General features: G+C 47.3%; 1 protein-coding gene and 1 long non-coding RNA gene across 6 annotated transcripts; one reads left to right on the top strand and one right to left on the bottom strand.

Moving 5' to 3' along the window:
* Positions 1–5,184: 5,184 nt before the first annotated feature.
* Positions 5,185–6,614, bottom strand: LOC127303166 (uncharacterized). Its single transcript, XM_051333931.1, has 3 exons — positions 6,057–6,614; positions 5,432–5,968; positions 5,185–5,235 (listed from the first exon to the last, which is right to left on the bottom strand). Exons 1-3 carry the CDS (start codon positions 6,612–6,614, stop codon positions 5,185–5,187), a joined length of 1,146 nt encoding a protein of 381 aa, XP_051189891.1.
* A 212-nt stretch (positions 6,615–6,826) lies between these two features.
* On the top strand, positions 6,827–10,396 carry LOC127298756 (uncharacterized). 5 transcript variants are annotated; one of them, XR_007850112.2, is made up of 6 exons: positions 6,827–7,091; positions 7,523–7,658; positions 7,848–7,917; positions 8,119–8,212; positions 8,369–9,594; positions 9,996–10,396. It is a non-coding gene; the product is annotated as an uncharacterized lncRNA (long non-coding RNA). The 5 variants fall into 5 exon arrangements; XR_011744612.1 differs by lacking the exon at positions 7,848–7,917 and having other exon boundaries at positions 6,828–7,091; XR_007850113.2 differs by lacking the exons at positions 6,827–7,091; positions 7,523–7,658 and having other exon boundaries at positions 7,738–7,917; positions 8,369–8,580; positions 8,802–9,594.
* Positions 10,397–13,371: the final 2,975 nt, after the last annotated feature.

Genomic DNA, 13,371 nt, shown 5'->3' with positions numbered 1-13,371 from the left:
GCCGACGTATTGACTGTTTTCTTCGGGTCAGTGGGGTGCACCTGCAGCTTCTTGGCTTCCTTCGCAGCGTCAAAGTTGTCGGATCTTACATTTCGATTGTCGGCTGGTGGCTGCGTGTGATCTGTGATGGCGTCGACTGCGTTGAGTTCTTCCTTGGCTCCGAACTTTGAGGCGATCTTCTAGAAGTCCCTGTCGCAGTTGTCTGATCGGGTAAAGCTTCCGTGAACGGTTATTGGTGTCCCATTGTTGCCTGACATCTTCAGTTTTAGGTACGCATAATGGGGTACGGCCATAAATTTGGCAAACGCAGGCCTACCGAGGATGGCGTGGTACTGAGATTCCCAGTCAACTACTTCAAACTCAATCTTTTCCTTCCTGAAATTGCTAGGCGTGCCGAAGACCACATCCAGTGATGTTTTACCAAGAGAATAAGCGGGTCGAGTCGGTATAATGCCATGGAATCCTGTGTCGGACTCTCTTAGCATATCGACTGTTAAACCCATTGCTCTCATTGTGCTAGCGAATAACAGGTTCAGGCCACTTCCTCCATCCATGAATACTTTGCTCATATTGTACCCTCCAATCTGTGCTTCAAGAACAAGGACTGCGTGACCAGGCCTTGGAACGGCCTTCGGGTGATCCGCCCTACTGAAGAAGATACTCTGATCTGACCAGTCAATGAACTCGGGTGCATCGACCATGGCAACTTCCGCATACTTCACTTCTCGGGAGAATTTTTTGATTTCTCTCTTTGAAAAGCTGGTTTTATGGGTGCCCACATGGTTCCGGAAACACCTCAGTTGGTACATGCTTGTCTCCTCCTGCTGGCATGTATGGCTCCGGTACATATGGTTCTGGTGGATAACTGTAGGATCCTGCCCTTCTCTCCATTGTGCGAACTCTTGACATGGCCTCGGCTCTGAGGTCGTCGCAGAACTGCCGAATTTCCAGAAAATGTCGACAGTTCCTTAACAGGTGACTGGATTTCTCTCGACCATCCTTCGGATCGATGTAAGAGTGAAGATAACACGGTGCCTTGAGCTATTTCGTAGCCGATAGATACGGTGAGCGGGTGCGACCCTTGATTGATAGCGTGTCGTGGCATCCTCGTTCGAACTGATGAAGGTGAGTTGTTGTTCGTTCTTCCTCTTCGCGGTGTGAGTCCCTTCGCCTTTTCCTTCGCCCTGCTGTGACGTCGAAACTTCCTCGGCTGCTCTCTTGCATGTTCCTGGATGAAATTTTTAGGGTTGTCATTGGAGTGACACCTTCCGAAACTGAGGTTTTCGGGCTAGATGCGCTGGTCCTGGGGAGGCGAAGGAAGCCCTCGGAGTCGATGATGAAGTGGACACCACCGAAAGTAGTATCCACGTCGCCAGATGATCCTGCAGGGATCAAGTGCGGCGCTTCGGGGTGCGGCACGAACTCGAAGGACCCACAACGGATTGAATCTCTTGGATCTGATGGCATCGGTGACTCGAGTAAGAACGGCGCAGATGTGACTGGTACTGCCGATGACCGATCTTATGCCGACAGGGTTCCCATAGACGGCGCCAATTGTCGAGGGTACTCCTCGGCAATGCCCTCCGATTGGGGCTTAATGTTTATGGAATCCTGTAAGCTGATACGAGACATCGGTTCACAGACAAGCGGGGAGAGCGATTTACCCAGGTTTGGGGCCCTCGATGAGGTAAAACCCTTACGTCCTACCTGTCTGATCTTGATTATAAGAATATTGGGTTACAATGGGGTGCCGAAGGGTTCGGCTGAGATCTCGTCGAGAGGCTAAGTGCTGTGGCGACCTAGCTCTAGACTTTTGGTGGCTAAGATTGCTAAGATTGATCGTGTCCCTCGGCAGCCCCTCTCCTGGCCTTTATATAGGAGGCCAGGTCTCAAGAGGTCTAACCGAGTACGACTAGGTTTACAGTAGTTCTAAATCTAATCTTTCCTTGTTTCGGATCCTTCCATGTCTCGCCCGCCAAGGAACCTTCTGGTGTGCCATCCAAGTGGCCCGCCTTGCCTTCAAGTGCCTTCATGGGCCTCTAACTAGATTATATAGGATAGGGCAATATCGGTTACCCGAAGGGTAATGCCCACGTCACCGATGCCTCACAGCAGATGACCGCGACCGTCGAGGAAGGAGAATTGTGCCGCCGTTTCGACCAGGGAGCACCACCCCGGCCATCTCGCGTGAATGGGTGACACACACGCAACCCTGGCCGCGATAGAGCGTCATCGCCGCCATCTGCTACCCCTAGCACCTTCTGCGGACGAGGCTGGTGACAACGGAGGCACGGAATTCGGAGGTGGTTTGGGATTTTTGGCGGCGCTAGGTTAAGCCGCGGGGAACGACACCGGTTGTGTGCATCTCTTCCTTTTTTGAATGTAACTGCCGCAATTGCATGTAAATTGATCTCTTACTTTTACATAGAGAATGACTAAAAAGGACGGCATATGTAACACTAGTTTTATGTAACCACGACTTGGAGAGAAGCACTAGAGTTGCAGGGCATAGGTAATACCAGTAGGGTGCTTGTGTGATTCTATGGAACAACAAAGGGATAATAGAATAATTTCTCAATGAGTTGTATTTTAGATAACGTGCAGGGTATAGAGCTATACAAAATATCAGCAGGGGCCAAAGTAGGGTGAAAGTTTTTCATATGCTGAAATAACTGTAGCAAGCTAGAATTTACAGCCTTGCAAATTTTTTTGATTTCTCTTGTACACATTGGTTACAAAATACATGCCTACAAAAACACCGCACCCAAAAGTAGAAATCAATTTGAATTAAGTGTTAGCAGAACCATGGAGTTTGCAGCTAATAATATCTTCATTTATGCTCCCATATTCGTTAGCAATGTCTTGCTACATTCATCAGTAATTTCCCTCTCTGTGTGGACTACCAAGCGATTGGCAACAGTCATCTTCCATCTTGTTACATTGCAATGCCTTAATGATCTTCAAGCTAGAAAATGAACACGAAGAGTAACAAATAAACCGAGTAGCGTATCCATCAGAATGTAGATATCATGTTCTCTTGCACAAACAGTATCACGGTTTGAGCAGAAATGATGAAAAAAAATCAAGTAGATAAAGATAATCGGCTGTCACAGACTTGTTAAAAGAAAAGCACAAGACAGCCTGCCTCTTTGCTAACTATCCTTCACATGACATAAATTTACCTCTCCGTAACAGTAACATCGCTTAGTTGGCTTAGGACCCCCAACATGAGGATCATGAATTGCTAAGTAGATATCAAGAACAAAGTAACCTTTGGTTTCCTGTGGAAGATCGAAGAGCTTACAACATTTTCTAACTCGAAAATATCCCTGTTCAGCATTCCACAATCCGAACTACCTCTGGACTTTATTTATACAAACTTTCTCCAGATAGATATCCCTGAAAAATTCAATGGAAAATCTGAGGTGGAGCAAACAGTAATAAGTCTCTGTTTAATTCTGAAACTGAGGTGGATATGTCTACAAGTCTAAGCATGTGTGCCGTCATAACTGCACTAGCTTAAACAGACACTCATCTGTTAGAAAGTGCAGCACGAGCACCAGGTTTTCAGGCCAGTAATGGGTGGCATAGAGAGAAGCAACCCATGTGGGGGATGAAATTAGAGTCAAATAAAAACAGAAAGTTTATATACATCACAGTAGAGCATGTTCAAAATCAATTTGCATTACAATATCAAGGCAAATAGAGCGAGTCGGACCGCTCCCCTTTCCCCATCTACAGTGAAAGGATCACTTTTTCGCCTCCCCGCTTCCGCCACCTCGCCGCCGGCGATCTACCCGATTCCTCGCCTCCGGCAGCCGCTCCGGCGGCGGGAGGGTGGGGAATCGGTAGATCCCGGTGTGTACATAGTGTAGGTAGTAGCAGGGTGCTTGCCGGCGGCGTTCTGGAGAGGATGGCGGCGCCGGAGAAGCTTTTGAGGATGGAGATCTTCTTCTCTGTTCTGGGTCCTCTGCTGGAGGCTCGGGGCAGGTCTTTCGTCCACGGTGTGCTTGCGGCTCTTCGGAGCTTCGACGCATCTTCCCTCTTGCTGGCGTTCGTGATGGCGGCGCCGGAGTTCGAAGATCTGGATGAAGGTGATGGCGTTGACCAAGTTGGTGTTGCTCATCGTGCGGGATGGAGGCATAGCGCCGAGGACCGTCGACTTCCTTGCTGCCTGAGGGCTCTTCCCAGTCCAACGTTTGTCGGAGGAGTGGCCGCGGGATTCGCCGGCGGAGCGTGCCGTGCGAGCAGGAGGACATCAGAGCTCAGAAGGACTTATTTGTTTTTTTTCTTTGTTTCTGGGTTTATCTGTAAGATGCTTGGTTAATGAAATCGGCTTTATCTGCGCAAAAAAAAAAAAAAAAATTTGCATTACAATATCGCGGTTTGAGCAGAAATGTTCAAAAGCACAAATATTTGAAGTAGAGAAAACACAACTGGCTGGTAACCTACATCTTCCACAGATATGTTGCACTAGCTGACTGCTGAAACTATAGAGAGAGTGTATCCGACAGTCCAGAACTTGTTAAAAGAAAAGCACAAGACAGCCTACCTCTTTCCTACCTATCCCTTCACATGAAATAAATTTACTTCACATCGCCTACCAAGTGTAACGTCACCTAGTTGATATCGAGTGTAGGCTGTAGGAAAGAGGTAGGCTGTTGGGGGTAAAAAAAATAAAGTAACGTCACCTAGTTGGCTTGGCCATTCTCGACCCCCAACAAGAGGATCTAAAATTGCCAGCTCGATATCAAGAACAAAGTAACCTTTGGTTTTCTATGGAAGATCTGAAGAACATACAACATATTCTAATTTGAAAATACCTTATTTACACATTATTGCATCATTGCTTGGAGATAAACCAAAGCTTCCACGCCATATTGTTCAAAGACATTCACTGCCATGAGAGAGCAAAAGAAAGAGATCCATGTACCTACCAGGACTAGACTTCTCCAAACGGCAAGAAAATGGAAGGGTCAAAGCACAAAAATTTGAGTCAAAAAGTTGTAACACATAGTATTATAAATTATTCTCAAAGAGAGAAGTAAGCAAAGACCAGAATTTTTAGATACTAAATACTTTATTCATGGTTCCAATTCGTAAAAGCCGCATAAGTACATGAGTGGACTCAAGCCCCAACAGAAACTACTACTACAAATTCATGAAAGTCAATGCTGCTGATACTCAATATTTAAGTTCAATATCATCAGAGACATTGATAATTGTGAAGCTCGACTACGCGCAAGAAAGACTTTTACCACTGATCGGCCAATGACTCTGAGAGCAAGGGAACATATGGAAGAAACGGACCCCTCTCTTGATAAAAAACACAACAACTCCCGTAAAGTTCATCATGTATAATGCGCAGCTTCCGGCAGTCCATGTCGTAAGAGAGAAGTAGGTTCTCGAAGCCGCAAATTATGAAAATCACATTCCGCTCTGGATGGAACGAGATAACCGTGTAATCATCTTCATCAAGTGTGCCATGTGCTCGGAAGAGTTGATCGTTGCTGACATTGTGCTTCAAGGTCCATTCTCCGGCACTGCGATCCTCGAGAACCCAGACCGATAGCTCAGAACCAAGACAGCCAGCATTGCCCTGCGCAAGATATAGGCGCCCCTGCGATGGAAACACATTGTAGGAATGCGCCTCAGGATGGTGCTGTGGCTCGGGATTGCGGATGAGCTGCCAGTCATCTCCTTCCACATCGACGGCCAGTACCGTATGTCGGAACGCAGCCAAATAAAGGACCCCGTCTAAGAAAGCACTTCTTGAGCGGCCTATCGCGAACGACTTGTGCCCGGCGACGCTTCGGCACGTCCAAGTTCCAGCTTTCGACGAGTAGGTCGCCAACTGTTTGACGACGTGCCTATCATAAACGTCCTGCTCCTTCTCCCAGACATCATCGTCTGTGTCCGAGACAACGGCCTCCTCTGTATCTGAGACAATTATCCGCGATGTTCTCCTCTGTATCGGAGATGTCCTCCTCTGTATTTATGAACTCATACACATGGAAGTGGGAGGAGACGGCGGGGTCAAACCCTAGGCGAGCGACCAGACGGTTGTCGGTCCATTTGGTGGCAGGCACGTCGACCCATTTCTGGGTGGCCGGATTGCACACCACGTAGTAAAGGAGGATCTCGCGTTGGGCGGGCATCCATCTCTGGCAGCGGCAGAGGAGGAGGCCGTTGCAGCAGTCCAAGAAGTCGAGGGTGTCGAACCTTGGCAGGAACGGGAAGGCGACGTCGACGATCGGGTCGCCTCTCCGCGAGACGTTGGTGAAGTGACGATTCCTGTTGGGGTTAACGCTAGTGCCTTTGTGGAAGAAGCCGGCGAGGGGCTGCGGCATCCTGCTGCGGTGGTCCGGGAGGTCGCGCCAGCGCGTGCAGACGCACTTGCAGCTGCAGACGGAGTCGGAGGGCACGACGCGCGAGATGATCTCCGCGAGGATGTCGTCGGGGAGGCTGGCCGTCGGGTCGGTCCCCTTCACGGCGCCCTTCTCCCTCCTCTTCTTGGAGCCGCGCGTCAGGGGACGGCGGCGTGGCACCGAGCGAGCGTTCGGATCGATCCCCGTAACGCCCTGGTTCTTCTTCTTTTTGGAGCCCGGCGCCATCTTGGAGCGGTGGGAGCGCCGGCGTTGGGTGCTGCTCCCGTCCGTGACGTCGTTGGGTTCTGTCCAGGGTTTGTGTGGGCGAAGGTGAAAATAGGAGGATGCGGGCATCCGCGCCATGATCAGCCCAGGAGAAAATGCGGGCACGGCCGGGAAGCCCATTATCAGTTCCGCGAGACGTCAAATCACAACAAACAAAAAAAAAAACCCCTCTCTGCCCCTCTCTGTCCCGCTCCTCTCCTCCTCAACTCCACTCCACTCCACACGCGGCGGCGGCGCCCAAAACACGGCGACATCCGACGGCGTCGAGGCGTGGGCTCGATCGCCGGACCGCGCGTGCATCCATCCCTGCGCGCCGCTCCGTCGACCTTGCCTCGCCGCGTCGCGCGACCGCCGCGCCACGGGCAGCATCCGCACAACAGCACCAGATGCCGGCCGCCGGTGCCCGCCAGATCCCCTTCCCCGCAGCACGGGACCAAGGTGACCAGCCTCCCCTCTCCACTTTCTCTCTCTCCACCCTCACATACAACGAATCGAATCGAATCCAACCCAATAAATCTTGCAAGCCAATGAATTTTACAGTGCACTGCGGTTTTGAATCCAAACTAGACAGCAGCAGCAGCGGCCCCTACCCAGTTCATGCGTGGCCTGCTTCTAATTCAAAAGTTCTATTCCACTGCCGGGATTGTTAGCCAGGGTATAGGGCGGATCCTATTAATTTCGCTGCGCCAAACTAGTCCCAACAGGTCCAAGGTTTAGATCCACTGGGATTAATAAGCATGCTCTGCTCTGCTCATTTCATTTCACGGATTAAGGGTTACATTTTACATGCTCTACCAATTTTAGCTTCATTACACACTGTACCCTTCCAGTTCATATCTATACACCGCGACTGCCTCCACTTGTCTCAGGTTCCTGCTCCTGTGCTGTGCTTGTGGAGCTGCTGCTGCTGCTGCTGCTGTCCATCCCATCTCCTGATGGCCGCAGCGTCCGTCAGGCCGAGATGCACCTGTTTTATTCGACTCGGACCGCCACCACCATAGCAAGGTCTCTCTCAGTTATCATCTTTTTTTCTTTTTTCTTTTCTTTCGACTATCAAATCTATATGCTTGCCACTCGGACATATGCTGGGATGTAGAGGTGTTCAGTCGTTCTAGATTTTTGGCAATTACTTGCTTCTATTATTACTGCTCTCTTTGTTTCTCATCGCATATCAGTATGGCGTGTGCCTTTTAGCTCAACAATTGGATCGAAATTCACTAGAGCGACTCGGACAACGCCGTACACAAGATAAACTCCTAGTAAGGTGTGTCTGCTGCATTCTCTGATAAATTTGCCATTTTTCGCTGCCCCACCATTGCAAATGCTGGGATGTAGAGGTGTTCCATCATCCAAGTGTCTTCTCGTTGCACCATTGTCAATGAAAGGCTCTTCATTAATGAGCCGCTCTACATTTTCTGCAATTACTTGCTTCTCTTCTAATTGCTCTCTTTGTTTATCATCATAGATGAATATGCAGCGTGCCTTATAACTGATTAATTGCCTACGGGTTCAGAAGAGCGACTCGGACAACGCCAGAGACAAGAACGACTCGTAGTAAGGTGCTTCCTGCTGCCTTCTCTGATAAAAATTCTTGATATTTTGGCTTGCTGCTGCTGTGCTGCATACTAAGGTTCCAGCAATTGTTAATTTAGCATGCTTGGTTGGTTTGCAATAAGATATAGTCTCACGTGGCCACGCCCGGTTGTTTGATGCAGTGCCAGTGGTACTGTTCTCGCGCCCTCGACGCCTGGGTTCACCACCGACAACTCCATCGCCGTGCTGATGGTGATGTCGCTGTAGACGATGCTGCTATCCTCGCTGCCGCTGCTGGCGGCATCCTGCTGCTCAGTCATGGATGCTGCTACACTTGTTGCCTGTCTTCAGCGAGGATGTTCTGCCATTGGAGGTATACATCTTCCATGTCAAGGTCTGTTTCTAGTGTTTTTTTTTTGTCTGTTGTTAATCATGGAAAAAAGAATCAGTACAAAAATTCACCCTGAAAATGCACAGCATTTATCTGTGTGTTACTGCTAATTGGATGGTGGTTGTTTACATGAACTGCTCTGTTGGGCTAGCAATCTAGCTCGCACCTTGCATTTTGAAAATGTCTTCTTGGTTCTGATTATGAACATATTTTTTTTGTGAGAGGGCATTGACTGGAGTGTGGAGTGGCTGGAGCCTGGAGCAACATGAACGTCCAGGAAACCCTATTTGACTTCATCCTGGTAACTGGTCATTTAGATCCCTTCGACCTTTCCCTCCATCTAGCTTGAATCAAGATTATTATGGGTATCTTGTTGCTTCAGATTGTACAGATTCAGTGTTATTACAGTTTATAGTGGATGGACGTAATCATGCCGTGCTAATTCTGGAATATGTAATTTCGATTCCATCTTCGTGTGGTCTGATATGTGCTTCCCTGTTATGGCTAACTTGGGAATACTTGTTTATGATCCAAGTGCACAAGTTCTTAGATGCAAGTACTATTATTGTGGCAATCGATTTTGTCCATGTGAGGTTAGAGTTTGAGTGATATAATTGATCTCCTGTTACCAAAGTTCCTGTCATAACTATTAAATTGTCTTCACCTTTGCATTTCTTTTCTTACTCTGGAGTCTGGATTGGTTGGCCCCATGCCTATCTACACAGATTTAAGTAGCTACTTGCCTACCTGTGTCCTGTGTCCTGTTTACTATACATACAAAAATTATCTCTGCTTTCCATTACAAATGGCCAGCCAGTAGAAGCATATATTGCTGATGCTTGTAATTTTGTTTAACTCGTTGAATTGTGTATTTTCCAAGTGTCTAGCACAGCATCTTAGATTATTTGGAGTCTTGTCTAAATATCAGTGTTTTCAGTGCTAACCATGCTTTGTTCTTGTTTGAGGATAACGAGGACTAAATGACAGCGGTGGTCTTCTTCGACTCCATGTGTTTAGGTAAGTTTCTGTTTCCTCTCGTTGTTATGTTCATCGAGCCGATGACCCTTATTTTAAAATTATGGTGGATGATGATCATCTGGGGTCATCTAGTTTCTTACTCGTGTTACTACAAATTTGGCATCTGGGTGGTTTTACGTGAGGTCATGGTGCTTGTATATGAATGTACAAGCTCACTTGCTGTTCATTTCAGGGCTGGACCTGATCAAAGTGGCCATGCTCTGTGTGCTTTGTGCAATATTATTGTGTGAATTATTTGGTCTGTGATCTGGATGTCCAAAAAGGGCAAAGGTCATGGAACTTTTTTTGAGCACTATTTGCTAACTAAACATCCATACATTGATTTGTTACCTTTGCTGCCACTTTCTATCTCATAATTAACTGCTATCTTTTTTTTACAGATCAAATCAAGCAATGAATTTCACCTGCATATACATGTATGTTAGCTAGTTGGTTTGGGCCAGCTAGTTAATTTGTGAATGCATGTGCGAGGCTAGCTAAGAGAAGGGGAAAACAAGTCTAGCTTGCTGAAACGTGTATGCATGGTGTTGCGCCTTGGCTGTGGCAACTTCGTAGTCCGGCATGACCCAGAGAGCTGTCTTGGCCCCTGGCGGCACCGTTGTTGCTGTGACGACCTTGCCATATCTGTAATATTGCTGTTTCGGTCAATATTGGGTATTAGTCGGCATTGCGACATCATTCTTGTAATCCTCCAGATCTGTCGTAATAATGTAGTAGCTGTTTGTTTTGGACTTACATAGTGTTGTTTGAACTATTGTTGTGACATATTTTTGATTTGTTACCTGAATGTTCAAAAAAGGTTAGACCATGCCAAAATTTTAATTGTCCTTTTCATTGATTAGTTAGCTTATATTTTTCTTTATAAAAAGTAGCTTAAGTTCTTGCTGCTTTGCTTGTAGTTGCTGTCATGCTGCTAGCTCGCTCTTGTGGAGTGAGAGCTAAGTTTCATTCTGAGGAGAAATAAATAACTAGGCAGGTATGTGAAAAGTACTCGGCTTGCTCGAGAGGTACCTGAAAGCACATCGCTGGGCCAATTGCATGGAAACTGCACAGGCTAGAGAGCATGTCCAGGGACATGCACTTTGCTGGGTAGTGCTAGCTAGAAGGGCTAGGCTAGGCTGGGCGGGAACCAAAAATCCCTCGCATAGCCATATACATACATGGATGCGCACACTCATAAGCTAGATTATCCGATCATTTTTTAATTGCGAGTAAATATCAGTGGAAGAGAGAATTAATATCAATATCAATGACACTATCAATCAATCAAGCATACCGAAGACAAATCCTAAACCGAATCTCTCATCCTTCTCACACATAGTTGAAGCACAACATATAAAGCTACATAGAAATGCATGACTTTTGAGCGAGCCAAGCATGAACTTGAAATCCTGGTTCTTGTGTCCCTGCGAGGTTGGGGATGGAGACGTACACCAAGGAGGCACCCGTGCAGCTTTCCGAGGGCATCACCAGTACACGAACAAGATAAGGAGTGGCGTACACAGTCTTGCACAACCTTTCGAGTGCGGCGACCAACAACGACAATTGCGGCTGCGTGGGCGGTGTGGTTGTCGTGCTCCAGGCGGCAATGGAAGATGCTTCACACTAATGCTACTCACTACAGGAAAACGTAGAAACGCCCGACGGCCGTGGGCTATGCGGACTGCCAAAATTCGGATGTATTAATTTTGCATGTATCTAGACATATTGTAGTGCGTATACACATGCAAATTTGGATATGACTGATGCATCCTTTTAAGGTACAAACAATTCGAGTCCGTCAAGCCATGCAACACTAAGATTTGTTGCGCTCCACGCTCCCGTCAGAATCAAACTTAACAACATGGCCGATGATACTTTATCACAAGAATTAATTTCACGTTTTTTCCCAACTATCAGAATTTCTATTGCGGATCACGGCATGAATATGCAACTACAAGCATCTACATCTACATATATTGATTTTGAGCACAAGTGTGTACTACCACCTGCCTGCCGTCGTCTTGGTCGCCTGCAGACCTCCTGCAGCGGTGGCCCGGAGCTCCACCCCGCGGAAGACGACCTTTTCTCCATGTGGACGCCAACAGCAGAAGGAGCTCAGGAAGGCCGGCACTGTCTAGCTCGTTGAAGTTCTTCTTCGACTTCCTACACCCAAAATGACCGCAGAAAAATCTGTTAATACTGTAGGATCGTCTAGGTGTAGATCTAATGCCGAGTATCACTATGTCTGTAAAGAATGCACTGGTACTGTGAGGTTTACCTTCTCCTGTAGAGAGGACAAATCCGTCGTAGTAGACATGGTGGCGATGGCGACGACGACGGCGTGAGGTCGAACGAGAGGGGTGGCGGCGGAGCTTCCCGTCGGCACTGTGCGAACCCTAATCGGTGGGTGTTGGTGGGGTGAGTGGCACTCCGGTCAACCTCGTGATCTGTGCCACCGCCCCCACCACTGTATTTATAGCACAGGCGACAGGGGCCCACCAACCAGATGTGGTTGGGGCGCCCCCGATCAGGGCGCGGGCGAGGTCAAGGGTCCGAGTTCGAGCCGTTGGGCTCGGACGCGAGGAGATCATCCTAACATTCCCCCCCTTGATCTCAACTTTTCTTTTAACTTTATACTTTCATTTTATTCGTTTCATTTTGGATTAGTACATAGGGCATGTTTCTTCGTCACAGCTCTATTGCCGATAGAATCGGACAGCCACAATGCACTTCTCTGTTCTGAAACAAGTTCTTTTACTTTTGGGCCTCTTATGATCCAGGATAGGTAAGACTTTCCCTTAAACCCATGCCGGCTACGTGCTCCTTGAACACGCTGGGTGGTAAGCCTTTCGTTAGCGGATCCGCAAGCATATCTTTTGTCCTTATATGCTCGAGACTTATAGTTTGATCCTGGACCTTGTGTTTCACAACATAATACTTAACCTCAATCGGTTTAGTAGCATTACTCGACTTGTTGTTGTGAGCATAAAATACTGCAGGCTCATTGTCGCAGTACATCTTTAGTGGTTTGTCAATACAATCTACCACTTTCAAGTCGGGTATAAATTTCTTTAACCATAATGCCTGCCCCGTGGCTTCATAACATGCTATAAATTCTGCATACATCGTGGATGATGCAACTATGGTCTGTTTGGAGCTTCTCCACGAAATAGCTCCCCCCGCGAGGGTGAATACATATCCAGATGTGGATTTTCTATCATCTTTATCCCCCGCAAAATCTGCATCTGAATACCCTCGTATCTCTAGGGAATCAGTATGTTAGCATGTAGTTCTTTGTGCCTTTCACATAACGCAATGCCTTCTTTACCATTTTCCAGTGTTCATAACCTGGATTTTCTTGATATCTACCGAGTACTCCGGTGATAAATTCTAAGTCAGGGCGAGTGCACACTTGTGCATACTGTAGGCTTCCAATAGCCGAAGCATATGGAATCGCTTTCATTTGATCGAGCTCGTATTGATTTTGGGGACTTTGATGTTTCCCAAAACTGTCGCCCTTGACTATAGGGGCAGGTGTGGCACTGCACTTATGCATATTATACTTACTTAGAATCTTTTCTAAATAAGCCTTTTGCGATAGTCCTAATACTCCATTGTTCCTATCTCGGTGAATTTCTATGCCCAAAACATATGACGCTTCACCAAGATCTTTCATATCAAAATTTGAGGACAAGAACTTCTTTATCTCTTGCAGTAGACTAACATCACTGCTGGCAAGCAGAATATCATCCACATACAAGATTAGGAAAATAT

This window comes from Lolium perenne, chromosome 5 (assembly GCF_019359855.2).
Source record: "Lolium perenne isolate Kyuss_39 chromosome 5, Kyuss_2.0, whole genome shotgun sequence".
NCBI classification, from domain to species: Eukaryota; Viridiplantae; Streptophyta; class Magnoliopsida; order Poales; family Poaceae; genus Lolium; species Lolium perenne.
Note: the sequence above shows the minus strand (reverse complement) of the source record. Positions and strands in the feature narration are given on the sequence as shown.